The sequence below is a fragment of the Adiantum capillus-veneris genome, chromosome 9 (assembly GCF_014529385.1).
Source record: "Adiantum capillus-veneris isolate H3 chromosome 9, ASM1452938v2, whole genome shotgun sequence".
Classification (NCBI taxonomy): domain Eukaryota; kingdom Viridiplantae; phylum Streptophyta; class Polypodiopsida; order Polypodiales; family Pteridaceae; genus Adiantum; species Adiantum capillus-veneris.
In genome coordinates, this window is record NC_140939.1 from 39,341,860 (window position 1) to 39,368,072 (window position 26,213).

General features: G+C 40.7%; 1 protein-coding gene across 10 annotated transcripts in view; it reads right to left on the reverse strand.

The window, feature by feature from the left end:
* Positions 1–18,681: 18,681 nt before the first annotated feature.
* LOC147450371 (uncharacterized) overlaps positions 18,682–26,213 on the reverse strand; it is a 67,991-nt gene continuing 60,459 nt past the window's right edge. For 2 of the 10 annotated variants that reach the window (XR_015189122.1, XR_015189113.1), the window contains 2 exons: positions 22,386–22,494; positions 22,163–22,300 (listed from right to left, as the gene is read on the reverse strand). Coding sequence is in view for 2 of the 10 variants with exons in the window: in XM_086519620.1 (XP_086375746.1) it covers positions 22,106–22,188 (83 nt within the window). In the remaining 8 variants the exon portion in view is untranslated. Of the gene's footprint in view, positions 19,107–21,881; positions 22,495–22,883; positions 23,286–26,213 lie in introns of those variants that run through there. The other 8 variants (XR_015189115.1, XM_086519620.1, XR_015189116.1 and 5 more) reach the window with 6 other exon arrangements.

Sequence of the window (26,213 nt, forward strand, 5' to 3'; positions counted from 1 at the left end):
ACGTTTACAGATGTGTAATAGCACGGGTATACTCATTACCAATGGTGTATCTTTGTGGAGTGGAACCAATGGAGAAAACATAATGAGGATAGTGTGATTGACTATATGCTACTCTCCGAAGCCATCATGTATCGCATAAAGAGTTTTATGTTTGGCCAATGGATCCCGAGATCATACCATCAGACCTTATGTATTGACCTTTCATGTGGAGAAGCAACTAAGCATGATAATCTCAACCAAAGGAAAGAGAAGTTATCAGTATGTATGGATTTCAAACGGGCACCAATGTACATTGAAATGGTTGAGCAAAAGTTATAGATGACAAAGCTTCAACATGACGCACCATTGGAAACTAAATGGGAATCTTTCAAGAAAGTTATTTGTTCTTGTGCCGAAGAATTATTTTCCATAAAGAATCTCCATGGTATCGATAAAGATAAATTACACAAAAGGTGGTTTGATAAAGAATATAAGATGCTCGAAAGTCCTTGATAAAGCTTGATGCAACCATGGACAAAGACAACTATAAAAGTCATTTGCATACATACAAGGCATTGATTCAAAAGAAGATGGGAAGTAAAGCACAACAACTTTTTCATGCCCAAGAAAAGGCATGTGCATGTGGAAGATCTTGGAGAAACTTGAGGAGCAAGCGGGTTGAGAATTTTGGTAACTTGAGTCTTCTGGATATGTAACATTGTAGGCAATTATATGAGCAACCAAATGCTGAAAAAATGTCATTTTATGGTTTAGTCCCATATATGCCCTCTTTTTTTTACTATTGAGGATTTATGTGGTGGGTCTGAAAAGTCGGCCACTCGCGCAAAGCGGGAGATCTTCAAGGTATCAAGCCGGAGATTATCAAATGGACGGGAGATTTTACCCATGAGTGGATGTGTGATATGTTCAACTTTGCACTTCAACATGGTATGCCTTATGATTGGAGTACTGATTGGGTTGCCTTTTCATAAAGTAGGGGATGTTAAGAATGTAAACAACTACCGGACTATAATGATTGGGTCTCTTATGGCAAAGTTGTTTGTATGCATAATGTAGATGAAATTGAGTGATTGGGATGAAGCGAATGAAAAAGGTGCAAAAGGACAAGCGGGTTTTTGTCAATGCCGTAGCACCATTGATCATCTTGTCACTCTTCGTGTTCTCATGGAGGAAATTCGGTTGAAAGGTGAGCGATTGTATTGTTGTTTTGTTGACTTTAAGAAAGCCTTTGATATGATTTCACGTAACAATTTGTGGAGAAGGAGGGAAGAACTCCAAGTGCCAAGTGAGTTTATGCTTGCGGTTTCTAGAATGAAGGTGATGTGTCAATTGTGCATGGGAAGAGGAATTTCAAAAAAATTGTAAGCACTATTGGGATTAAACAAGGATGTCTGTTGTCACCATTTCTCTTTGGTCTATGCAACGATCAATTGGAACAAATGGTACTTGACTTTATGCAAGAAGAAGGCATTAAAGAGGTTACTATTTGCAATATGGTAATCATGGTTTTGTTGTATGCATATGATGTAGTGCTTCTAGCACACACTTTAGAAATTGCACCAAAGCTTATGGTTGTCCTTGATAACTTTTGCTTGCATAATGGGCCAATTGTGACTTAATCCAAAACACAGGTTATGCTTGTGAAAACCAACCATAAGGAGAAGCCATGAAACACTTGAAGTTGTTGAGAGCTTTAAGTACCTTGGCCTTGAGGTTCCGTCCAATCACAAGTGGCATGAATGTGCTATGTGTCATATGGAAGCAGGAAAGAGAGCATATTATGCATTTGAGAACATGTGTCTTGCGGGAAACATCAAGTGTTGGGTTCTCAAGAAGTACCTTTTTGATGCATTGGTGACACCGGTTCTTCTTTATGGAGTTGAAGTATAGGGCGGGAGCATCTCAAAGTCTACTTGGAAAGAGTTTGAGAATGTCCAAAAGTGTTTTCTCACAAAATTTCTCCAAGTTAAGACACAAACACCATATATGCTCCTACTTCTTGAGTCGGAATCTCTTTCAATTGAGGTTATGGTCATGGAAAGGGTTGTGGAGTACATGATAAAGATGTGTCAAAACCCCTCACATCAACTTCCTACAATTGCATGGAAAGCAAGAAAAGAAGTTCAAAAGATGCATAAAAGCAAGATCTTGAGCACGAGATGGATGCAAGACATAAAGAAGTAGTTGGGGAGATGGGATGCATTACACTTGCTACATGATGCTTCAATTAACTCCCAAGTGAATGACGCTTTTCTACAACACCAATGTACTATGGCTTGGAAAAAATCTAGTGGATCACGCCTCTCACATTACACCATCCATATTTCCCCCAACTACAAAACCATGTTCTTCGCTGAAAGAGGAAACCGTACTCACACTTACATGCTTGATCCTATCCCCTTGTCGATGATACGCACTATTGCAGCCATTCGGCTTAGCTCCCATTCCCTTCGATGCGAGACAGGACGTTGAGACAATTGAGAAGAGTCAAATCGAATGTGCACATTATGCTCACTACAAGTTCTAGGGTCTGAGTACCACACACTACTAGAGTGCTCAGCTTTTGGTCCATCCGAACTTGCTTCTCTCACATTTTCAACCATGACTTAGACCTACACACTTTCCTCTCCCAGCCACACAGTGTGTGGGCTCTCCATTACAACTCTCATCACCACAATTTTGGAGCATTGAGAGTCACTCATCGGCCATATACATACTATATCACATGTAACTTTGATCCCATAGGTCATATTTGACCTCCGAGGATGATAATAATCTCTCTCTCTCTCTCTCTCTCTCTCTCTCTCTCTCTCTCTCTCTCTCTCTCTCTCTCTCTCACACACACACACACACACACACACACACACACACTCACACACACGCACATACATACACACACACACATACATATATACACACACACATATCGTCTCTACAATATTCTCTCTCTCTATGTCCATGGTTAGAGAGAGAGAGAGAGGGGGGGAGGAAGCAAGGAGAGATCGAGAAACGATGAGGAAGAGTGTAGGAGAGGGATGCACCTAAACTTCACCCTCAAGTGAGAATTTATTCCAAAGACAATTGGCCATAGAGAGGCAACAAGGTTAGACATTTTCTAGATCTTCTTGTTTTTTGTGTTTTGACCTTTCATTTGGAAAGGATTTCCTAGTTTTGTGGATAGCAAGTAGGCATGGCCTCCCTATCAATCAACTAATTCATGAAATGACATGAATCAACTAAGAAAACCTCCCTGTAGGCAATCTTTTGTTTCAAACACCAAAGAGACTCTAGTACAACTACCTTCTTTTGGGTGTTTGACATCTTTCTCTTGTTTTCATGGGAAGATAGGACTATCTCTAAATTGAGTTGTGAATAAGATTCCAACTTGAGATGATCTGCTATTTAATTTATAGCACTCTTAATGTCTATAGCAATGGTATTTCCAAGGGTATGACCCAGTTAATGCCAAATCACTCCATGAGTGATGTTGGTCTTCACAATTTTATTTTAGGATAAGAAGTCCTTAATTTTCCAAGGGGTACTAGATAATTTCAACTTCACTAGTTGATTATAATTAGACATTGTATATATCCAGCAAAGATTCAATACACAAATGTTGAACTTCAAATGATACACTACCTTTATAAATGCAAGAGAGAGAGAGAGAGAGAGAGAGAGAAACAAAAACTCATTTTCATTCAAAATAGGGGTTACGTGCTACTCATAGTAACCATTTAATACTCTTTAGAAGAGAGTATATATCGATATAGGGCCATGATGAGTTCAATACACATATTGGGAGTTTAGGGCTCTACATCTTGCAAATGATAACAATTTGCAAAGGAGAATTTTGCTCTGCAATATAAAAGGAGCTTGCACAGCTTGTGTTCCAAGGTGGCCAAGGAGCCAAAAATCATTTTCTTCAGCCATGTCTTCTAAACAATTATGGACCTCCATGGCCAACCAATGCAAAATATTTCTATAGTTATAGTGATGCATGATCTACAAGACAAACAAACCATATCCGGCGAGTTACTTAAATTATATATGAAAGTGCACGGCAAGAACTAATCAAAAATATTTTATGCATCGATGCGCTTGAGCGCCGATGAGCGCTTTTGAGAGTGTTTTCTCCCCGTAGGCATCTCCTTTTGTTCTAGTTTTAGTGCACTTCTCTTCGGCATTGGTTTATGCACATTGCCCTTGTACATATTATTGAGACATAGCTTCACTTATGGCACTTGATATGTGTGGAGTATGTGTAATAGTTTTGAATCTACGACGACCACTCATGTGAGACAGCGGTCTTGTTTGTGTCGACACTTGAGATGCTCGCATTGTGGTCACATAGGGTACTTGAGATGTCATTGCTTTAGATGCATGAACCAACAATGCACATGTATGCATGATGAAAAGATGGTTTTGACATAGACTAGAGATAATAGGTTCCTAGTTTCTTTAATAAAGAAAAGGTTTACCAAGTCAATTAATGTGCATGGGATTCTAAAATCTACTTTTAGAATCATAAGCACAGCTTTACTTCAGCGATTTATCATAAGCATAGCTTAGACTAGAGAATCATAAGCACACCTTTACTTCAGTCAAAAAATTTCTAAGTCGGATTCAGAAAAAAATCGACCAACGAATCCTTATTGGAAGTTTTCACAGCTATTTTAATTCATAAACATAATTGAAGACTTTTAGCAATTATTAAAACACATGAATTTTCACACGTCCTACTAGATATTTTCCAAATATTTTTCCTATTAAAGCAAAAAAATTAGCTTAAAAATTAGCCTATTTGAAAATTAAAATGGACAGGTACTAGGAGGGGACATAATGAACCTTCTAGGGCAAGGAAAACAGCAAGGGGTGTCATCTGGAACGGGGGGGGGGGGGGGGGGGGGGGGGGTTGCTTGGGGTGCAAGGAATTGTTAATTGCAAGCCTTGTGTGTTAAGAAAACCTATAAATAGGCCCTATGCTTCACAATTTCAGTTAGACTTGAAGACCTTGGCAAAACATCTCGTGCTTAGAGAGAATCGTCTCAAAAATTAATAAGAGATCAAACCTCTAGTGAATTAGTACTAATCTCAATAGATTAATAAAAGTCATATTAATCTATGTTTAATTTTCTTAAATATCTTATTAATTAGGAAAGATTAAGTCTCTCTCTACTATTAATACACTCTTATATGTTAATATATTATTGGATACTTAATCTTTGATTATGAGTAGTAGTCTAAGTAATTATTAACCTATATTAGGATTGAAATTGCTTAATTTTGGTCTTAATTAAGGGGAAATATATTAATTAATCTTAGATAATTACAAGTTAATTTTCAAATTGTTACACAATTTTAAAAAGATGTGGAAATTATATTAAAAATTTTAAGTAATTTTAATGTTTAATTAGGAAAAATTTGTCTATTTGCAACCTTAAATTGATGGAAACTTTAAAATATAATTTATTAAATCATGTCTTTTCCTTGAATTCTCTGTTTTTAGGTAAAATTAAGCAAGATAATTAGTAAATGTGTTTAGAAGTTAGTGAGATAACTTTTAGAGGAAGAATAATGTGTTAGAAGCCCGTGAGAATTATCTCATACTTACTTAATTATTTTAGCTAATTACTTTTGTTTTTAGCTAAAATTTAAGAAAGACAGTTAGTAAATGTGTTTAGAAGTTAGTGAGATAATTTTTAAAGAAAGATTCTAGTGTTAAAAACTTGTGACAATTATCTCATAGTTAGTTAATACGTTTTTCTAATTACTTTTTCTAAAATGCTCTATTTTTAGCTAAAACTTAAGCAAGATAATTAGTAATGCGTTTAGAAGTTAGTTAAGTTCATAATAAGTAGTTCAAATTCTTTTTCAGTTATAACATTGCATCCATTAAAGAGTGGATAAGGACTTTAGTTTTTATTAGACCTAGAGACATGTCAAGGACCCCATCTCAACTTTAGTGTCGGTGAGTTGGAGACCTCTCACTTGGTATTAGTGGGAATCGACTAAGGTTTTCGATCATGGACGGGTGGACCTGATTAGTCGGATAACTATCCACGAGTAACTATCCATTCCCACGGAAGAGGAGTCCACCAATGGTTGTGCCCTCACTTAAATATAAGCAGATTTACAAGGCCAACTCCCAACAGCCAAATTATCAACCGCCAACCCAAAGCCACTAACTCTAAGCCAACTAAAATGACCAAACCAATGTATCTCCAAGCTGGCCAACCTTAAGCGGCTTTACATAGCCATCTCCCAGTAATCAAATCCTAAGCTACTAACCCTAAGCTACTATCTCTAAGTGGCTAGCCCTAAGCGGACTGGAATGGCCAAACCAATGCAACCCCAAGTGCCTTTACATGGATAATCGTAAGTGACTTTATAAGACCAACTCCTAGCGGCCAAACCAAAAGAAACTAACCCTAAGCAACTAGCCCTAAGTAGATTGAAATGGCCAAAACCAATGCTACCCTAACCTGATTTAGAGCGGCCAAACCTAAGCAGCTTTAAACGGCCAACTACTAGCGGTGAAACTATAAGTTGTTAATCCCAAACAGCTAGCTCTAAGCCGACTGAAACAGCCAAACAAACATGGCTCTATGCTGGCCAACCGTTAATGGCTTTATATGGCCAAGTGTACTCCTAGTAATCAAACCATAAGTTACTAACTCTAAGCTGCTAACCCTAAGCGGGTAGCCATAAGCTAACTAAAATGGTTAAACCAATGTGACCCTAAGCTATTTTAGAGCGTCCATCCCCAAGCATCTTACACAAAAAACCCTAAGTGCCTATACAAGCCCAACTCCTAGCAACCAAACCAAAAGCAGCTAACTTTAAGAAGCTAGCCCTAAGTGGCTATCCCTAAGCGGATTGAAATGACCAAACCAGCACCACCCTTACCCAATTTAGAGTAACCAAACCTTACAGGGCCAACTCCTAGTGGCCAAACTATAAGCCACTAACCCCAAGTGACTAACTCTAAGTCGACTAAAACGGCAAACCAATGTGGCTCTAAGCTAGCTAACCTTAAGCGGCTTTACGTGGCCAACCATAAGCCGCTTTACATAACCAACTCCTAGTAATCAAATCATAAGCTACTAACCCTAAGCAGATAGCCCTAAGCAAACTAAAATGACCAAACCAATGCAACCCTAAGCCAGTTTAGAGCAGTCAACCATTGCCTTTACACAAATAACCCCAAGTGCCTTTGCAAGGCCAAATCCTAGCGACCAAACCAAAAGCCACTAATCCAAAGCAGCTAGGCCTAAGCAAATAGAAATGGCCAAACGAATGCCACCATAACCTGATTTAGAGCAACCAAACCTGAGCATCTTTACACAACCAACTCCTAGCGGCAAACCTATAAGTCGTTAACCCCAAGCAGCTAACTCTTAAGCCGACTAAAACTGGCAAACCGACATGGCTCTAAGGTGGCCAACACTCAGTGGCTTTACATGACCAACTGTAAGCGGATTTACAAAGCCAACTCCTAGTAATCAAACCATAAACTACTAACTCTAAGCTTCTAACCCTAAGCGGATTGAAAGAGCCAAACCAATGTGCGCCTAAGCCAGTTTAGAGCTGTTACCATATACATGTGGTAGTGATGTGTGTGAACACACTAGGACCGTCGGGGCATTTTTTCCCTCTTTAGGAGGTTTTTTCCCCCGTGCATTGTATATACGCCCATCACTCTAGGGCTATCAATCTTTCCATTGCACACTAAGTAACACACTCTCTATTGTGTGCCTTGAGCTTCCTTCGTCTTCTCCAAGCTGTGTGTGTTTCTCTGCAACCCTAATTCCAACAATTGGTATCAGAGCAGGTCACGTCCTCCCTGGCTTAGTCGCCAGCTGCTCCAGCACACGCCTGCTCACTTTCTCCGATTTCAGTGAGCTTTGGCGAGCGTTCGCAGGTCGACAAATATTTTGGGAGAACTTGAAGAGCTCGGTCTGCTCAAAATTTTGATTTGGGCTCATTTCAGCCTCCGTTTCCACTACAGGCAGTACTGCACAGGCTATTTCGTCATTTTGTGCAGATTTTTTGTCAGTGCCGTTTTCTGCATAACAGGTGCCTTATAGTCTTCTACGGTTTGTGCTATATAGCACAAGTTGTTCCCGCTCCATTTCTCCTATTTTCGGACAGTTTTCACATCAGGTGCAGCATTTACCATGGCTGACAACAACAACACAGATGTGTTCAAGATGTTTGCTGCTGAGGACAGGTTGGATGGGGACAACTACCCTATGTGGGCTTATATGATGCAACATGTTCTTGTGTCAAAAGGTGTCTGGAACATTGTGCAGGGCATTGATGTACGTCCTGGTTCTGAAGATGTAGGCGATGTTGAGGATGTTGCAGGTCTTGCTGCAAGGATTGCAGCTGTTAGAGTTGTTTTGCCTACGGCAGAACAAGCTCGTTGGGATGTTAAGGATGCGCAGGCTCATGCATTGATTGCGTTGTCTGTGAAGCGCACCATTATTCCTCACATCCGTTCAGCAAAATCTGCAAAACAGGCTTGGGATATTCTAGCAGGTCTTTATGCAAGCCGCAATGAGGCTAAAATTGCTTTGCTGCGTAAAGAGCTAGAGTCGAAGATTATGCATGAGGAAGATGATATGGACACTTTCCTTGCTAGTGTCAAGGATACCAATGAGCAACTCATTTCTGCAGGTGAAGTCATTTCGGACAGTTCCCTTGTGCAGACTGTTCTTGATGCCTTACCAGATTCCTACCAGACTTTTGCTAGTACTTGGAGACTGATGACCCAAGGAAATCCTGAAGTTGTCAAGTTTGATGCATTATGCACATTGGTGTTGCAAGAGTCACTTTCTAGAAAAAACAGGACTAGGCAGCGTGCAATTGAATAGGCTTTTATTGCTTCTCAAAGAAAGGGTGGTAACAGTAATGCAGCCACTTCTTATGGTTTTGCTGCGAGTGGCAAAAATTCTGTTCCTAATGCTTCTGCTGGCAGCACTTCGTCTGGCAATTCTGGTGATAAGGGCAAAAAGAAGATGCGTTGCCATTATTGTAAAGCCAATGATCACTTGATCAAGTCGTGTCCTAAGTTGAGGCCAAAGAGGCTAAGAAGAAAGAGGGTGGTTCCACTGCAAATGCTGGATCCACTACAAATGCAGCCATTGTTGAGTCTTCTGTGAAAGGAGATTGTGATGCTGATGTTGATGCAGAATGGGCTTTTAGCGCAGAGTGCACTTATAATCCTGCTATCCATGATGCATGCTTGTCAGTTGCTGCAGATTCACATGTGTGGTATTTCGACAGTGGTGCTACAAAGCACATTACCTCACATCGTGAATTGTTTACCTCTCTCGAGTCTGTCCCTCATGGGAATTCAGTCACTTGCGCCAACAACGCCTCTTATCCAGTTCAGGGAGTTGGAAAGATTGTGCTCACTGCTGCTAATGGCAGTTCCTTCACACTTGTTGATGCACTTTATGTACCTGGGATCAAGAAGAATCTCTTGTCTGTATCCGCACTTGCTAGACTTGGACTTGTAGTCAAATTTGTGGATGACAGATGTACAGTTCATGATCTCAGTTTTGGTGATGAAATTGTTGCATCTGGGCTTTTGTGCCGTGGGCTGTATAAGCTCACTTTGTATGACAAGTGTGGACAAAATTTTGCAAATGCTGTTGCAGATTCAAGGGCTATTTCAGATGCAAAACTTTGGCATGCACGTTTTGGTCATCTGAATTTTGCCAGTTTGCTGCGTTTGCAGAAATCTGATATGGTTGCTTCTTTGCCGCCTCTTGAAGCACCTATCAAACATGTTTGTGAAGGCTGTATTCTGGGTAAAATGCAGCGTTCTAAGTTTCCAAAGGATGGTCCAGTTAGGGCCACATGCAGGTTGCAGCTTGTGCATAGTGATGTTTGTGGGCCCATGCAAACTCCGTCCTTGGGCAATTACCTGTACTTCGTGACTTTCATTGATGATTACTCCAGGCATGCGTGGGTATTTCCGCTTAAAGCGAAGTCCGAAGTTTTTATGTGCTTCAAACAATTTTTGGCTATGGCTGAAAATGTCTCAAAATGTACTATGGGCACCCTCCGTTCCGATCGAGGGGGGGAGTATATGTCTCATGAATTTAATGCATTTCTGGCTAGTCGTGGGATAAAACACCAATGTACAGTGCCTTATACACCTCAGCAAAATGGTGTTGCTGAGAGGAAAAACAGGTCACTAACGGAAATGGCACGATGTATGGTCAAAAGTCAAGCTTTGCCGCATTCTTTTTGGCTTGAGGCCATCATGTGTGCCACTTATGTACTTAACAGGTGTCCTACGAAAGCTTTGCAGTCTATTACTCCATATGAAGCATGGCATGATAGAAAGCCTTCTATTGAGCACATGCGTGTTTTTGGCTGTTTGGCATATGCTTTGGTGCCACAAGTGCAACGCAGAAAATTGGATGATAAGGCTGTCAAATGTATTTTTGTTGGTTATAGTGCTGAAAGCAAAGGTTACAGGTTGTATCATCCGCAAACAAAACGTATTCTTGTTTCACGGGATGTAGTGTTTGTGGAAGACTCTGTTCAGCCCTTGCTGTCATGTACTAGAGACAGTAATGTAAGCTCACAGGACATTTATGACACTTTGTTGCCTCTTTTCAGTGGTGGAAATACGAATGTAAGTTCCAATGAGGCAAATGTACAGCCTATGGGGGTTTCTGAAAATGTTTTAGAACAACCTATTACTGATGCAGATGTACATGATGTACTTGATGAGGAAAGGGCTGAAAATGAGCAGGCTAGAGGTATGCCAAAATGGCTGGTGCACACTTTGCGTGACAGTAAATTGGATGCACCTTTATCTAGTCGTACTCGTTCAGGCTCTCGCCATGCATCTTATGCATCAGATTGTTATGCTTTGGCTGTGTCTAGTTTACATGATGTTGAGGAGCCTCTGTCTTTTGATGAAGCACAGAATTCAGAAAATTGGATTGCTGCCATGAAATCAGAATATGATGCACTTATAGAGAATGACACATGGACTTTATGTGATTTGCCTCCTGGCAAAAAGGCCATTAGTACGAAGTGGGTTTACAAGTTGAAACGCAAGCCGGATGGTGAGATTGATCGCCATAAGGCTCGACTTGTTGCAAAGGGTTATGCACAACAAAAAGGCATAGATTATGAAGAGACTTTTGCTCCCACTTGTCGTATGACTACTGTGCGTTTTCTATGTGCATTGGCAGCTCATTTTGGTTGGGATGTACATCAATCAGACATTGTTACTGCTTTCTTGAATGGTGACATATTTGAGGAAGTTTATGTAACACAGCCTCGCGGTTTTGTCATAAAAGGACAAGAGGACAAAGTGTGCAAATGTAAGAAGGCTTTGTATGGGTTGAAGCAATCTCCTCGTGCTTGGTATGAGAAAGCTGACACTCATTTGGTTAAACGAGGCTTTCATAACAGTCCAACAGAAAGCACATTGTGTGTAAAGCGTGAGGATGATGTATTTCTCATTGTGGTTCTTTATGTTGATGATTTGCTGATCACTGGACCAAATGAGAGACATATTGCTGAATTTAAGGCTGATTTGAATGCTACTTTCAAGATGAAAGATTTGGGGCTGTTGCATCATTACTTGGGTATACAGTTTAAGCAGTGTGATGGTGGTATTGCCTTGTGTCAGAAAAGTTACATAGAGACATTGCTATGTAAGTTTGGACTTGAGGATTGCAAACCTATTGCCACTCCCATGGAAACAGTTTTGAAGTTGAGTCTACATGATGCTGGCGATCCTGCTGATGTCACTCTTTACCAAACTGTTGTTGGCTGCCTCATTTATGTATGCAACACGAGGCCAGATATTCAGTTTGCAGTCTCGCAGGTCAGCAGATTCATGCATAGCCCAGGGTCTAAGCATTGGCAGGCTATCAAGAGGATTTTCCGCTACCTTAGTGGCACTTTACATCTTGGCTTGTTTTATCCCAAGGGGGGATCATTGCCGCCAGACTTACATGCTTTTTCGGACTCAGATTGGGCTGGTTGTTTTGACACGCGAGTGTCCACAAGTGGTTTTTGTTTCATGCTTGGCAGTTCATGTATATCATGGTTGAGCAAGAAGCAACCTACTGTGGCCACTTCGAGTTGTGAGGCTGAGTACAGGGCAGTCTTCACAGCTACGGTTGAGTGTGTATGGCTCAAACGCCTTATGGCTGACTTGGGTGTTGGACAGGACACTGCCAACACTATCTACACTGACAGTCAGAGCGCATTGGCAGTTGCGAGGAACCCAGTTTTTCATGCTCGCACAAAGCACATTGAGGTGCATTACCACTATGTCAGGGAGAGGCTCTCAGCAGGAGAGATCAGCTTGGCTTATGTGCCAACACAGGACAACCTTGCAGATCTTTTCACAAAGGCATTGTCTCGTGAGAAGCTTGAAGCTTTCCGCAAAGCTTTGGGCTTACTCCCCTTTGTGGACTGATCCTGTCCTCAGGGCATGGCCCTTCCCTTTACTCATGTGCCAGCTCTCGTTCACCGCATCACTCCAGGGGGGATTTGTTACCATATACATGTGGTAGTGATGTGTGTGAACACACTAGGACCGCCGGGGCATTTTTTCCCTCTTTAGGAGGTTTTTTCCCCCGTGCATTGTATATACGTCCATCACTCTAGGGCTATCAATCTTTCCATTGCACACTAAGTAACACACTCTCTATTGTGTGCCTTGAGCTTCCTTCGTCTTCTCCAAGCTGTGTGTGTTTCTCTGCAACCCTAATTCCAACAAGAGCGGTCCACTTTTACAAAGCCAACTCCTAGCAACCAAACCAAAAGCTGCTAACCCTAAGTAGCTAGCCCTGAGCGGATTGAAATGGCCAAACCAACGACACCCTAACCCGATTTAGAGCGGCCAAACCTTAGCGGCTTTACACGGACAACTCCTAACGGCCGAACTATAAGCCGCTAACCCCAAGCGGCTAACTCTAAGCCAACTGAAATGGCCGAACCAATGTGGCTCTAAACTTTCCAACGTTACGTGGCGTTACATGCCAACCATAAGCAACTTTACATAGCCAAGTCCTAGTAATCAAACCATAAGCTACTAACCGTAAGCGGCTAGCCTTAAGCAAACTGGAATGGCCAAACCAATGCGACCTTAGGTAACGGTCAAACTATAAGCCACTAACCCCAAGTGGCTAACTCTAAGCTGATTAAAATGATGAAACCAATGTGTCTCTAAGTTGGACAACCTTAGGCGGCTTTACATGGCCAACCGTAAGTGGCTTTACATAGCCAAATCCTAGTAATCAATCCATAAGCTACTAACCCTAAAGTGGCTATCCCTAAGCGGATTGAAATGGCCAAACCAATATGTGACCTAAGCCGGTTTGGAGCAGCCAATCGGAAGCGCATTTACACGGATAACCCTAAGCGCCTTCACAAGGCCAACTCCTAGGAGCCAAACCATAACCCTATGTTGTTAGACCTAAGCAAATTAAAATGGCCAGATCAATGCCACTCTAACTGGATTTAGAGTGGCCAAACCTAAGTGGTTTCATAGGGCCAACTCCTAGCGCCCAAACCCTAAAGATGATAACCCCAAGAAGCTAACTCTAAGCTGACTGAAATGGTCAAACCAATGCGGCTCTAAACTAGCCAACCTTAAGTAGATTTACATGGACAACAGTAAGTGGCTTTACACAACCAACTCCTAGTAATCAAACCATAAGCTACTAGCCCTAGGCGGACTAAATGGTCAAACCAATGTGATCATAAGCTTAGAGCAGTCAACCCTAAGCGGATTTACATGGACAAGCTTAAGCAGCTTTACTCGACCAACTCCTAGTGGCCAAAACCAAAATCCATTAACCCCAAGTGGCTAGCCCTAAGTGAATTGAAATGGCCAAACCAATGCCACCCTTATCCGATTTAGAGAGGCCAAACCTAAGCGGCTTTACACAACAACCTTAAGTGTCCAAACAGGGCCAAGGGTTACTGACCAAACTAAACCCTAAGCGGCTAGCCCAAAATAGACAAAAATAGCTAAACCAATGAGGCCATAAGCTGATTTAGAGCTGCCAATTTTAAGGATCTTTACACAGTCAACTCCCAGTGGCCAAAGTATAAGCTGCTAACCCTCAGTGGCTAGCTCTAAGCAGACTGAAACAGCAAAATCAATGTGTCCCTAAACCGGTTTAGAGCGACCAACCCTAAGTGACTTTACATGGGCAACTTCTAGCGGGGCCAACCATAAGTTGCTAACCCTAAGTGGCTAGTCCTAAGCCAACTAAAATGGCCAAACCAACACATCCCTATTCCAATTTAGAAAGGCCAACCCTAAGCAAATTCACACGGCCAACTCCTAGCAACCAAACCATAAGCCACTAACCCTAAATGGCAAGCTCTAAAAGGACTAAGATGGTAAAATCCTAACACTTTAACACTTTTCAACCTAAAGCATCTTAATATTGAAATAAATATTAAGTTAACCTATGGTGACCATAAATATTCAATACATAAAAACCTACAGCTAGCATAACTATTGATTTCTTTACTCCATCAAACTTAAACTTAAAATGAAATGTCATAAATATACCACGATTCTCTTATCTCTAAAGGTATATGGATACTGACTTAATTGTCTCTTGGCCATACAACCATTTAATGTAAGTGGGTGTATAAGACAAAAGTCTAAGCAGATGGATCTTTTGAAAATTTCAAGGCATGATTAGTTGCCAAAGATTACTCTCAAATTGCTAGCGTTGATTATCAAGAGACCTTTTCACCAACTTTTTGTTGTACTAGCATTCATATCTTGTTCAATTTGATTTGAAGGCTCACCCAAATAGCTTTTCAGAATGTGATTTGAATGAAGAAATTTATATAGAGAGGCCAAAAGGGTTTATTATTCTAGGAAAGGAAGACCTTGTTGCTCGATTTCATAAGGCATTATACGGTCTCAAACAAGCTTCATTAACCTGGTATACAAAGTTAACTCTTTTTCTTACCTTCCATGGACTTATCTCTTATTCTTTAGATCCCAACTTATATATCAAATTTCAAGATGATCTTTTAGTTATTATTTCTCTGTATATGGATGATACAATTCTTGTTTTTTATGATTTGGGATTTTTTCAAGTCAAGAAGTTGTTGGCTTCAACATTTGCCATGGTGGATCTTGGGGATCTTTACTAATGTCTTGGCATCCAGATCCAAAGCAATCATATCAAAAATATTTTATTACTTTGACAAAAGTTTATTGAAGTTACTATTCAAAAGTGTGGTTTTGAATATGCACATTTGGTCAATATTCGTCTTCTTTCAAGTTTCATGAAAAATACTTCCGAAAGTGGTGATCAACTTGTTATAAATCAACCTTATGCTAATCTGATCGATTGTCTTTAGTTTGTTGGTTTGAACACTCATCTTGATATTTTGTTTATTGCTAACTATCTTGAGAAACATCTTTGCATCATTATCTTAGACATTGGTCTGTAGCAAAATGCGTACTGGGATACTTAAAAGGCACTGCAAATTTTGATTTGGTCTATCAATGACAATTGACTTCAGACTCCATGCCATCTCTCTCTCTCTCTCTCTCTCTCTCTCTCTCTCTCTCTCTCTCTCTCTCTCTCTCTCTCTCTCTCTCTCTCTCTCTCTCTCTCGTTATATAGATGTAGATTGGACCAACTCACATTTATCTTTGCGATCTACTAGTGGCAATTGCTTCTTCATTAATGATTTTCCGACTTATTTTTTGGACCAGTAAGAAACAACATTGTGTTGTAATTTCAACAACCGAGTCTGAATATGTTGTTGCATCGCTTGTAGCTTGTGAGCTGATTTGGCTTCGATAAATGTTGACTAACATTGATTATCCTTAGGACTCTTTCTAGTACGCCCTTGTAGTGTGATAATGAGAGTGTTATTAGCATTGCAGAAAAACTATGTGCAACATAACAAGTCAAAGCATATTGTTGTGCACTAGCATTATGTATGATATGAAGTATGCAAAGGCACTATCATGATTGTGAGATGACACAAATCAACTAAGGGAGCCTCCAAGCAGGTAATCTCTTGTTTCAAACACCAAAGAAAATCTAGTATGACTACCTTCTTTCTGGTATTGGAATTTTTTCTCTTCTTTCCATGGGGAGATATGCTTGTTTCAAGATCCATTTGTGAATAAGATTCCATTTTGAGAGGATCTAGTGCTTAGTTTGCTCGAGTTTTGATAAATAAGATTCCAACTTGAGCAGACATGTTGCTTCCATAGGTGTTGAGAATCACGATATGGACTCTTCACAATTATACTTTCAAGGAAATAAATCCTCAATGTGCCAAGGGGTAGTAGATAAGTTCACGTTATCATGCTGCTTACAATCACTATTGGTGACATGATAGACTATGCTGGTCTCCGTTAACTAATAGTTTAAGCAATTTCTATGCAAAATCTAACCAAGAGGTTTGATTTTGTCAAATTTACCCAAGGGGTTTGGGTTGCCAAGACAACATCCGGGGTTATCGGTTAAATTTTGGTTTATTTTCACTAATCTTTAATTTAGTGTTTAACAGATAAAAGGAATATTGGGTCTTTTGAGGTCGGATTTTGGGTAATATACCTTTCAGGCTTGAAAAGTGCACTTGACTCCATGTAAGCTCTTTTTCACCCCCTAGTAGCATATGATTTGGTTTAGTTTCATTTTTTAATATGATTGCTTGAGTTTTCCCAAGTGGGTGGCATATGCTCATCTTTCGCTCTTCATATACATGACAAGGTCATGCAGGAGCAAATAATTTTGAGACAATGGTGTACTAGATACATTTCTGCACCCTACACTTATGGGCCTACATGGTAGGGTTTTGTTTGGCACATGTTGATAGTCACGAGGTATGCAACATGATCTGATGCAGTGTTTATAGTTACCTCCACACACAAGTACATCATGTACTTCATGGATGTCATTTTTTCAAACATCATTATATGAGACGTATTACGGATGGTTGTTTACGTATATAGCACGGCTATGTATTGTTAATAAAAATGTTTCATCATTTGTACCTAGATGTGATTTATGTTTCTCATTCTACTATGGTTCAAACGTTTTAGCAAGGTTTTCAAGTGATTGTGCTAGGAAGTATTTAGTTTCTTTTTATAGAACTATTTAGCCTCCTCTTTCATATGTGCTATGAGCATCACATCCACCGTAAGCATTGGCAATTATAGTCATAAAAATGTAGGTTCGGACTTGTTTTGGCTAATTGCATGCACAGTAGGTGTATGGGCCCTAGTGTTTAGCAAAGGCAAATTTGGAGCGGCGTGTAAATTCATGAAATTGATAGCTTATGAAGCATTTTTTAACTTTATGTAAAGTATCTCTATGAGATTAATTGTGGGTCTACCACCATCAGAGGTCATGGCTCAGTGTGGGTGTGTGTATATAAGCTTATTAAACTTTCTATTGTTTATCCAGCTCCCTTTTCAATCTCTAAAGTTAATCAAGTTGGTTGTTCATAACATTGTTGATTATTCAGTAAGGTTGCAAGTATTTGTGACCCAAGTTTACCAATGATTTTTGGAAGACTATCTGTAAACGGTTGGGAAATATAACTCAGTATTGCCAGTCATTCATAGGTGGATAAGCAGTTTACAAGTGTTCATCTTGTGCTAAAGGATATGCTAAGCTTACTCCAATTAGAAACATTACTTCTCTAGTAGGAAATTATTTACCATCAGGTAAAGCATGTTGTGACTAGGTTTAGTCCCTTTATGTTTTGGTCAGGTTCTCGACCTCGATCATCAGTTATGGGGTTTTACTCATGAGCATTGATAGCAAGTCAAGGACTTAATCTTTGCTGATGAGTTATGTCAACAGGTTACTTTCATGGAAAGTTGAAAAGAGGTATTCTTTTAGACACCTCTTAGTTGTGGTAGCTCATTTAAAATTAGTGAATTATAAATAGAGTCTACACACTATGTTGGATAAAGGCCAGTTACATAAGACGGTTGCAAAGGGACAACAATGTGGAAAATCAAGATGTTCTTCTTTATTCCATTGAACCTCCTACTGAACCATGTTCCGATCAAATGGACAGTTGGATCCGCGAGGGATACCACTGTGGAAAACATTAGTGTTCTTACAAAGATATTACCACTTGTGTTTTCGAGCACGAAAACGCTTCTCTAAGAGTGAGTAATGTCAGGCCTAGGGTAAGACGGGTTGGGCCAAGGACCAAGAAACACATACAATACAGGAGGCCTATAGTTAGGAGGCCAAGGGCCTATATTATGCATGGCTGGGTGAAGATGTGCATATGCTAGTCCCCATTCTCTTGGGGGGGTGGGGTTCCATAATCTATCATCGCTTCCCCTCCCCCACGGAGGACCCCCCACGACGACAAAACCCAAAGGTATCAAGGAGAGTTAGTGAAAATGGACCTTGATTTCTTGTCAAGTAGCAGCTTTATTCAAAAGCATGATTTTTTTATTTTGATCCCACAGTTGCACGGTGGGAATTTCACCAAGGTTTCTTCATTGGGCATCGTTTGTAGTTGGCCCTCTACTCTATCATGTCCTCTCATGTGCAGTATTTCCAAAAAGAAGTAAATTTACATTCAAAATGTTTGCAAATTTAATTCAAGGAACCAAGAAGCTCAAAAAATAGAGTGGCATTACATAGCAACAAACAACAAAGTCTAAAAATTTTCACACTAACTTTGATCAAGAAACATTCATAAAATTCATCACACGATTTACAATCCCTAGAATAAATGGTCCCACTGTAGTTGCTAGGTCGGGTCTCAACATTCAAAAGTCATACATGAGACTCTTGAATGGTGACAATAATTGTGTGACCTCAATTAACCGAGCAACCTTGACATTATCTGCATCAAATGCATCATCACCATCATATTAGGTTGCGTATGGATGTGTCAACTGTGAATATTAGTGGACCACAGTTGATGTTGTCGTGGCATAACCATGTCAGCTTCTAGCATGAGCATTCAAAAGTACTCCATATCCATCATCTCTTACTGTGACTCACAAGAATACTCCCGTTCTATATCCACAGAATCCACACATGTCGGTGCACATCCTCATGGACGCGTCTCATCTTTCTACATGTCTGCAAAGTGATAAAGACTACCATCTCGTACGTGAGAAGCCTACAAAAGCTAAGCCATGCTACTCTAGATGCCTTTCACAAGAACCCCTATGCATTTAAAAATATTGCTCTCCAAGCATTACATGTCAGCCACTATCTAGCAATTGTCTCACTGAGATTAAACTTTGTTTCAGTCAAGGAACAAAATGCACATGTTGAAGCATGTAAGATGCACCACTAGGAAATGACAAACATACATCTCCTACACCAAGGAAACTAAGGATATAAAAGAAAAGAAAAGTAGTCTTTTTGCGTTTGGTATTGAGAATTTTCTTTTCTGTGACAAAAAAAGCATCCATTTCAAAGGGACAACCAACAAAGCCATGATTGCCAAAAAAAGAGATTTTATGGGAGGTGAGGGGAATCTATGCTTAACCAGTATCATTCTTCTCCTTTTTTGTAACAAAGACTAGTACGAGAGAGTAGAGGAGAGGGGCACCTATGGCCATGTTTCTAAGTGCTCATAACTTTCAAGAGTCCATACATCAAGCAATTTTGGTGGCATGAAGAGTCAATATACACTTCATATTGTCTCCAATTGATGGATTCTAGGATGGAGAAGGCTATAACAAGTATTTGGGTCTCTTCCTTGCTGACGAATCATAGATACGTGAAGAGGAGATATTTGAGGAGGGTGATGAATCTGCTAAAGAATATGAGAAGAAAGGAAGTCCTTGTTGCTTGAGTATTGGATCCTTGAGGGGGGTATTCAAAATGCTTTGAGAGGACATAATTGGTTTGAGACTTGTTGCCAATGTTAGATGGCAAAGGTTAGTGGTAATGGTTCTTCTTAATGCCTCTCAAGAAACAGACGTTTTCTACTGAAGTGATTTGGGTGTGTATCATGACACCTCTCTCAAAATTGGTAGGTAGCTCACCGTACATGGTGCTCTATGTTGTTTTACCTTTTGTTTTAGGTGTTATTGGTTTTTGTTTTATTGTGTGGGTGCCAATGTTGGAGTGTCTTGAGGAGTTGGTGGTGCTTTTCAGCATGGATACGGAAGCTACACTTCTTTGAGAATATGTCGAGGGATGCCTTAGTTATATAGTTTGCTTTACTGAGTTTTGGGATGGGGTAGCCACATTGTTGACAAAAGAGGACACAACCACTCTCTTGCCAATGCCATTTTCAACTAGTATGCCTATCGAGTCAAGGCACTTTTAGAGGGTGCATGGGGCTTAGGTTGCATACCAATCTCTTCCTAAATGATAATTCAAAGGTGTTCCTATATAGCCATAGCCATGTTCATAAAGGATACATTTAGTGATCCAACAATGTCGATAAACACTCTTCATCATAAAGACCATGTGGGGCTAGTTTGAAGAGCTTAGACAAATATTTTGGTTGATTTTTTGCTGCCATAAAGACTTAGTAACGCATAGAACGGTTTGGAGAAATTGCAGATTATTGGATAAAGCTTGTCAATTAGTGCTATATGGCAAATCAATGATGCCAACCTTTGTTTCTTTCAAGAGGCATTAACTAAGGATTATCTTATGTTTAATAGGCCACTATACAAGAGTTGGCAATTGCTTTTCTACTCCATTGAAGAGTGGGCCTCACATAGACTCTTTCCCGTCTTCATATGAAGGCCGTCATGACTTTTCGTCTTGTTTTTCTAGCTTAGTCTAGCACACAATGTCAAGTTCTACATATATATGAAACAAGATGTGTCCTTAAGCAATGCTTTGTGAGTTTTTCCCTTTCTAAAGTCCTTACAAGTAGAAAGGAATTCTTGTCCTTCACTATCCATAGTTAATTAGAGGACTACTTGTTTTTTTAGGCTCTTTTGGAGTCTCCTTTTCTGGTGTTTATTGTGCCCACGGTCATTCAACGTAGAAACAATGCTATATCAAATTGTCTTTGTAGTTGAGCAAGGTAAAAGGATGGATAAACATGGAAAAAGGGGATGGTTTTCTGTCTTAGGATCGTAAATTCACAGACTACGGGTTTTGCAGCCTCAGTTGTCAGAGACTCAATAAACAAACATTGTGGAGAGCTTGACACCATACTTGAGCCCCACATATATCTTTCTTGGGATGAAACGGATCTTGCAAGCACTAAGCAACCATTCAAAAATTTTAACAAAATTCTTTCTTGAGATAAGACAGATCTTGCAAGCAATACACAACCCCTCAAATAGGATTTCACAACACAGTCATGTAAACATGCGCCACGATCCTGCAAGACGGTCCATGGTGGCACCAATGAGAGATCCTCTGGTTATATCATACCGAATCCATGGTGGAACAGGGTGGCCGCTAAGACGCGATTAGGGCAATACATTTCTAGCAAGGGAAACAGATACCTTGTAAAAGATGTCCACGGGTCATACAAGGCCAGTTCTAAAGGGTAGGGGTAGACGGCAAGCACAAGTAATCCTTGAGGTGCATGGTGGAGAAGTTGGGAATCCCTTTTCAGCACCAGTCAATCATCAAAAGCTACTTCAGGCTGGCTACTTCTATTCCATCAGGATTCAAGCTCAGGTGTTTTTAAGTCCCACACAAGTAGCTGAACTAGTAATATGGATGGTACCAAGTCCCAAGTTATGAAAATAGATCAAAGCAATTCAAACCAACGAGCATCCCATGCTGTGCAATTGATCAGCATCAGAGATCAGCCAACATAGTAGCGTCAACACCCCCCCCCCCCCCCCCGGTTCAAATCACAAATTAAGAAAAAAACCAAAAAAAAAATCCAAAATCCCAAAAAAAAAAGACGAATCGAGTGTGACCTCAAGCAATTGCTCAACTTTATATTTACAATTTGCTTGATACATACAACCATTCAACGAAGAGTGTTAAGCCCGCCCTTTTCTGTAACATGAAAACCTAAACAAAGACTACCAGCAATCCCTTTTACAAAACAAGAAACCCTAAACAAAAGACACCTACCACAAAGAAAGCCCACGTGTATATCCCCGCTTATTACCTAAGAGCCGTGCACCTAAAACATGATTTCAATGTACATCACTGTCTGGAGGGCCACCGTCTGCAAGTGTTATGCTATCGTGGTGCTTCCTTTCAAAAAGTCCATCTGGCCCTGCAAAGCACAAACACAGAGACCAAATTTCGATAAACTTGATTGTGACTAAATCTCAAGCTGACTAACCCCAAGGGAATTCCTTGTTGCGAATATGCAAGTATGGATATTCCTGTACCATACCACAAGCCAAATTACATTGATGTCGCTTTTGATAGCATCAATGATAAGCTTTTCATACAAAGGATTGATCTCACATGTCTCTCATCCTCCCCATAATGCTCAGGATGTGCGAAGTTGTATACAGTCAATGTAGAAACAACAGCATAGCCTACTAGGTGATTGTACGCCACTTCTTTGCCTCCTCTGTATAGGGCAAACAAACTTGAGTAAGGTGTAACCAAATCAAGCTCTAAACTGCAAACGGAACTCAACAATCTACAAATTTAGCGTCTTTCACCACAACCTTTCCATTGTCAAGGCTTTTCAGAGGTGAATTTGCAGAAGAAAAATACAATCCAGCTCGATATTAAAGAGCACGAAAGCCTACTTCAGAATGTCAACATAGGATGACCAAGGCTTTGACATGAAGTGAACCAATTTCAATGTAGCCCAGAGGATACCTTTATCCATAATAATCCCTTGCACACCACAAACTACTAAAATATTAGAGCTCTCCAAGTGTCAAAGTCGACGATGCGGAAGCGTAGAGACCAAGGGGGGAGAGAGAGAGCGAGAGAGAGAGAGAGAGAGTCTCCTGAACCAATCAACCTTGGCAATGAATAACTGAATGTGTATACAATGGAGGCAAGGGGTTGCTTATATAGCAACCTCAGTAAAGCGCCCTACCCAAGAATTTGATAAATAAGTAAAATAAATACCTAAAAGCCAAACTAAATAATGCGATCACATTGGGCAGTTCACTTGAGATGCTAAAGCTCTTAACATCTTCTCTGCAACTCATATGGACATCAATAGTGAGACCAAGTCGATGAAGAAGCTACCATGGACGCCCCAATAGTGGCCACCAATTGGATACACCTCGGTGTTGCTCTCCCCAACTTTGTACCTGAAAGTAATGCCATCTTGAGCACCGGTTGCCTTCTAGAAACTTTGAATTGTAGACCACACTACGTCCAATAACCCCCATTCGTGAACTGTGAACACATCACGTCTAAAATATAAAACTCCAAGATAATGAACTATTGAAACACATCCTGTCCATAATCTGACCAACAACAATGAATTGGTGCACTCATCCATAGTGTTTTAGACGTTTGATTGGTTCCCTGCCACATGCATGTGCATTGAACTCCGACCTACAAGTCCAAACACCAATAACTTCAACTCCAACACAAGGGTCCAAATTAATATAGAGAGCATTAATTGCCCCTCTCTGCCACTCACAAGCCTCTCTCTCGTTGAAGCTAGTGGTGACACCTGTCATTTGACTAGAAATTTGACGTCGAGGCCATTGTGGCCACCGCCACGAGTGTCATGTTGATCTCCTTTGTCAAGTCTTTATTACCGTAATCTTTGTCCAACTTGCCTTTGTTGGAATTAGGGTTGCAGAGAAACACACACAGCTTGGAGAAGACGAAGGAAGCTCAAGGCACACAATGGAGAGTGTGTTACTTAGTGTGCAATGAAAAGATAGATAGCCCTAGAGTGATGGGCGTATATACAATGCACGGGGGAAAAAACCTCCTAAAGAGGGAAAAAATGCCCCGGCGGTCCTAGTGTGTTCACACACATCACTACCACATGTATATGGTAACAAATCCCCTCTGGAGTGATGCGATGAACGAGAGCTGGCACATGAGTAAAGGGAAGTGCCATGCCCTGAGGACAGGATCAGTCCACAAAGGGGAGTAAGCCCAAAGCTTTGCGGAAAGCTTCAAGCTTCTCACGAGACAATGCCTTTGTGAAAAGATCTGCAAGGTTGTCCTGTGTTGGCACATAAGCCAAGCTGATCTCTCCTGCTGAGAGCCTCTCCCTGACATAGTGGTAATGCACCTCAATGTGCTTTGTGCGAGCATGAAAAACTGGGTTCCTCGCAACTGCCAATGCGCTCTGACTGTCAGTGTAGATAGTGTTGGCAGTGTCCTGTCCAACACCCAAGTCAGCCATAAGGCGTCTGAGCCATACACACTCAACCGTAGCTGTGAAGACTGCCCTGTACTCAGCCTCACAACTCGAAGTGGCCACAGTAGGTTGCTTCTTGCTTAACCATGATATACATGAACTGCCAAGCATGAAACAAAAACCACTTGTGGACACTCGCGTGTCAAAACAACCAGCCCAATCTGAGTCCGAAAAAGCATGTAAGTCTGGCGGCAATGATCCCCCCTTGGGATAAAACAAGCCAAGATGTAAAGTGCCACTAAGGTAGCGGAAAATCCTCTTGACAGCCTGCCAATGCTTAGACCCTGGGCTATGCATGAATCTGCTGACCTGCGAGACTGCAAACTGAATATCTAGCCTCGTGCTGCATACATAAATGAGGCAGCCAACAGCAGTTTGGTAAAGAGTGACATCAGCAGGATCGCCAGCATCATGTAGACTCAACTTCAAACCTGTTTCCATGGGAGTGGCAATAGGTTTGCAATCCTCAAGTCCAAACTTACATAGCAATGTCTCTATGTAACTTTTCTGACACAAGGCAATACCACCATCACACTGCTTAAACTGTATACCCAAGTAATGATGCAACAGTCCCAAATCTTTCATCTTGAAAGTAGCATTCAAATCAGCCTTAAATTCAGCAATATGTCTCTCATTTGGTCCAGTGATCAGCAAATCATCAACATAAAGAACCACAATGAGAAATACATCATCCTCACGCTTTACACACAATGTGCTTTCTGTTGGACTGTTACGAAAGCCTCGTTTAACCAAATGAGTGTCAGCTTTCTCATACCAAGCACGAGGAGATTGCTTCAACCCATACAAAGCCTTCTTACATTTGCACACTTTGTCCTCTTGTCCTTTTATGACAAAACCGCGAGGCTGCGTTACATAAACTTCCTCAAATATGTCACCATTCAAGAAAGCAGTAACAATGTCTGATTGATGTACATCCCAACCAAAATGAGCTGCCAATGCACATAGAAAACGCACAGTAGTCGTACGACAAGTGGGAGCAAAAGTCTCTTCATAATCTATGCCTTTTTGTTGTGCATAACCTTTTGCAACAAGTCGAGCCTTATGGCGATCGATCTCACCATCTGGCTTGCGTTTCAACTTGTAAACCCACTTCGTACCAATGGCCTTTTTGCCAGGAGGCAAATCACATAAAGTCCATGTGTCATTCTCTATAAGTGCATCATATTCTGATTTCATGGCAGCAATCCAATTTTCTGAATTCTGTGCTTCATCAAAAGACAGAGATTCCTCAACATCATGTAAACTAGACACAGCCAAAGCATAACAATCTGATGCATAAGATGCATGGCGAGAGCCTGAACGAGTACGACTAGATAAAGGTGCATCCAATTTACTGTCACGCAAAGTGTGCACCAGCCATTTTGGCATACCTCTAGCCTGCTCATTTTCAGCCCTTTCCTCATCAAGTACATCATGTACATCTGCATCAGTAATAGGCTGTTCTAAAACATTTTCAGAAACCCCCATAGGCTGTACATTTGCCTCATTGGAACTTACATTCGTATTTCCACCACTGAAAAGAGGCAACAAAGTGTCATAAATGTCCTGTGAGCTTACATTATTGTCTCTAGTACATGACAGCAAGGGCTGAACAGAGTCTTCCACAAACACTACATCCCGTGAAACCAGAATACGATTTGTTTGCGGATGATACAACCTGTAACCTTTGCTTTCAGCACTATAACCAACAAAAATACATTTGACAGCCTTATCATCCAATTTTCTGCGCTGCACTTGTGGCACCAAAGCATATGCCAAACAGCCAAAAACACGCATGTACTCAATAGAAGGTTTTCTATCATGCCATGCTTCATATGGAGTAATAGACTGCAAAGCTTTCGTAGGACACCTGTTAAGTACATAAGTGGCACACATGATGGCCTCAAGCCAAAAAGAATGCGGCAAAGCTTGACTTTTGA